A 2,276-nucleotide genomic window follows, 5' to 3' on the forward strand; every position below is an offset into this window, starting at 1 on the left:
ACCAAAAAGTCTATTTCGGCCTAGAGTTGACCAAAAAGTGCCTTTTCGGCCAGGGGATGGCCGAAAAGTACTACTTCGGCCTAACAGTGGCCGAAAAGTAGTACTTCGGTCAAAAAATGGCCTACGGGCTACTAGTTTTGATTTTTTTGCATTACGTCCTATAGTTTCCGAAATTGCTAAAAAAACATGATAGTTTTGAAGAAAAATCTCAGGGAAAAGCCATGAACTCGGCGCAAGCTTCACTCAGCTTCTTGAAGCCGTGTCGGTCAGCCATGGCCAGCGTGGCTGCCACGGTCTCGACGTCGAGGCTCTTGCACAGGACACGCTCGCAGATCGCCCTCAGCCTGCCCATGCCGTACCGCTCGGCGGCGATAAGGAGGTGCCGGATCATCGCCTTGTGGCCGGCCCCATTAAGGCCACCCACGACCGGCAGCGCGTCCGTGTAGGCGAAGTCGACCAGCGCCTTGAACGACTGTGCCGGCATGTCTCCGCCGTCCACGGAGATCTGCACCTTCCTGTCGCTGCGTGTCGTCGCTGTGTGGATGTGGCGCTTGAGAAAGCCAGGCGCCCGGGCGTCGAGGATGCAGTAGTGCGCGGCGATCGTCTCTCCTGCGACTTCGATGATCACGTCCGGCTCCTCCCTGCCGTAGCCGGCTTGCTGGAAGAGCGGCAGGCCGGAGGACGGTGGCGGGTCGTCGAAGGTGAGAAGGTCGCTGCAGACGTCGATGGCGCACTCGATCTTGAGGCGGTCACCGATGACGTACCGCGAGCCGGCATGGAGGTGCCTCCTCCTGGCGAGCTCGCCGGTGCCCCAGGTGCACGTGTCCTCGCTGCTGGCGTCGAACAGGATCGGGTCCTTCTCGCGGAACAGCGGCACCGTCTCGCCGGTGGTCTGGTCGACCAGCCCGAACCCGACGCGCGCCCAGGCCGCAGCGCCCTCGGTCACTAGCTCGACGAAGGCGGCAACATGGTCCGACAACTCCAAGTTGCCGCCGGCATGGTGGTTATCGCCGTCGGGGTAGTAGCGGACTGCCCAGTCGAGGCCGCTGACGGTGAAGGTCGGCGAGTACAGAAAGCCATCTACGTCACATTGTTTCTTCCTCAGGCCGCTGAAGCCGTGGATGTCCAGGACGTGCGTCCCACGGGCCGTCTTCGTGATGGTCGCCGCCACCATGGTCACCAACGCCGGCGCCGTTGCAAGATTGCAACAGATAAAACGGAGATTTGATGGAATGCGTTGCTACATCCGTATATATATAGAGAGACAGATATGAGTTGGTACTTCTTGTGTCCGGACTCTAGAGGACCAGATAAGAAAAACTACTTTCGAATTTAAATGTTCAATTTTTCATAACCGCCTGGAATGCAGACGTTGACAAAATATATATTTTATCTTCTTTCGTGGTCATGTTTTTTGACCGCTTAATAAAGTTATAAAAACATGAAAAATGGTGCAAAACTCATGGGCCATTGATTAGCTTCTCTGAGCTCATGTACAAAACTTACTTTAGCAAACTCTATGGATATATAGTAGGAATCGTTAAATACTGTTGATGCAGTTCCTTAGAGCATCTCCAGCCGCGTCTTCAGAAAGGCCTCCCGAAAAGATTTTTTCACGCCGGCGTCGAAAAAAGGCTCAGTCGCGTTTCAGGAGTCCGATTTTTGCCGGTATGGGCTGAAATCAGCGCCGGCGGACTTAGGCCAAACCCGGCGCGCTGGGGGATGCCCGGGGGCGCCGGGACGAGCGATTTTAGCACAAAAAAGCCGCGGGCCAGCCGCGTCAGCGACACCGCGCCTCGTCAGCGACACCGCGCCTCGTCTTCCCCCAACGCCTCGGTTTTCCACGGGGAATCAATGGCAAGGCTGCCGCCGGTCAGCCTTGCCATTGATTCCTCACGGGCGGCGCGTCACGGGGCGGCGCGCCGACGCCTCCCTCTCTCGCATGCGTACACACGGGCGCGGCGCGGCTATATAAGCCGGTGGCCTCGCTCGCCTCTGGCCACACCAGCTCCACCCTAGCTGCCGAGCTCCACCTCTCCCGAGCGCCGCCGCCGAGCCCTCCCTCTCCCTCTCCCGTGAGCCGCCGCCGAGCCCTCCCTCTCCCTCCCCCTCTCCCGATGGCCGAGTGTTTCCTCGGAGACAAGGCGGCGGCCAACGGCTTCAGCCGCTGCACGCTCCGCGAACAGGAGTCGTGGCTCATGTTCCAGGCGAACATCCCGGCGTCGCCGGACATGCGCGCCGGGCCGACGGGGTGGAGGCTCAGCAACGGGGGAGTG

The 2,276-nt window shown here is 59.2% G+C and overlaps 1 protein-coding gene across 1 annotated transcript; it reads right to left on the reverse strand.

The window, feature by feature from the left end:
* Nucleotides 1-208: 208 nt before the first annotated feature.
* LOC119327842 (BTB/POZ and MATH domain-containing protein 1-like) lies at nucleotides 209-1,174 on the reverse strand. The gene is made up of 2 exons (XM_037600921.1): nucleotides 1,052-1,174; nucleotides 209-979 (listed from the first exon to the last, which is right to left on the reverse strand). Exons 1-2 carry the CDS (start codon nucleotides 1,172-1,174, stop codon nucleotides 209-211), a joined length of 894 nt encoding a protein of 297 aa, XP_037456818.1.
* Between the last annotated feature and the right edge of the window lie 1,102 nt (nucleotides 1,175-2,276).

This window comes from Triticum dicoccoides, chromosome 7A (genome assembly GCF_002162155.2).
Source record: "Triticum dicoccoides isolate Atlit2015 ecotype Zavitan chromosome 7A, WEW_v2.0, whole genome shotgun sequence".
Lineage (NCBI taxonomy): Eukaryota > Viridiplantae > Streptophyta > Magnoliopsida > Poales > Poaceae > Triticum > Triticum dicoccoides.

What these genes read in the sequence shown, in the direction of transcription:
- LOC119327842 (XM_037600921.1), bottom strand. Translation starts at nt 1,174, where the DNA reads ATGGTGGCGGCGACCATCACGAAGACGGCCCGTGGGACGCACGTCCTG. An exon ending in TGTACTCGCCGACCTTCACC is followed by an intron (nt 980 to 1,051) that starts GTCAGCGGCCTC and finishes GGCAACTTGGAG; the next exon opens with TTGTCGGACCATGTTGCCGC.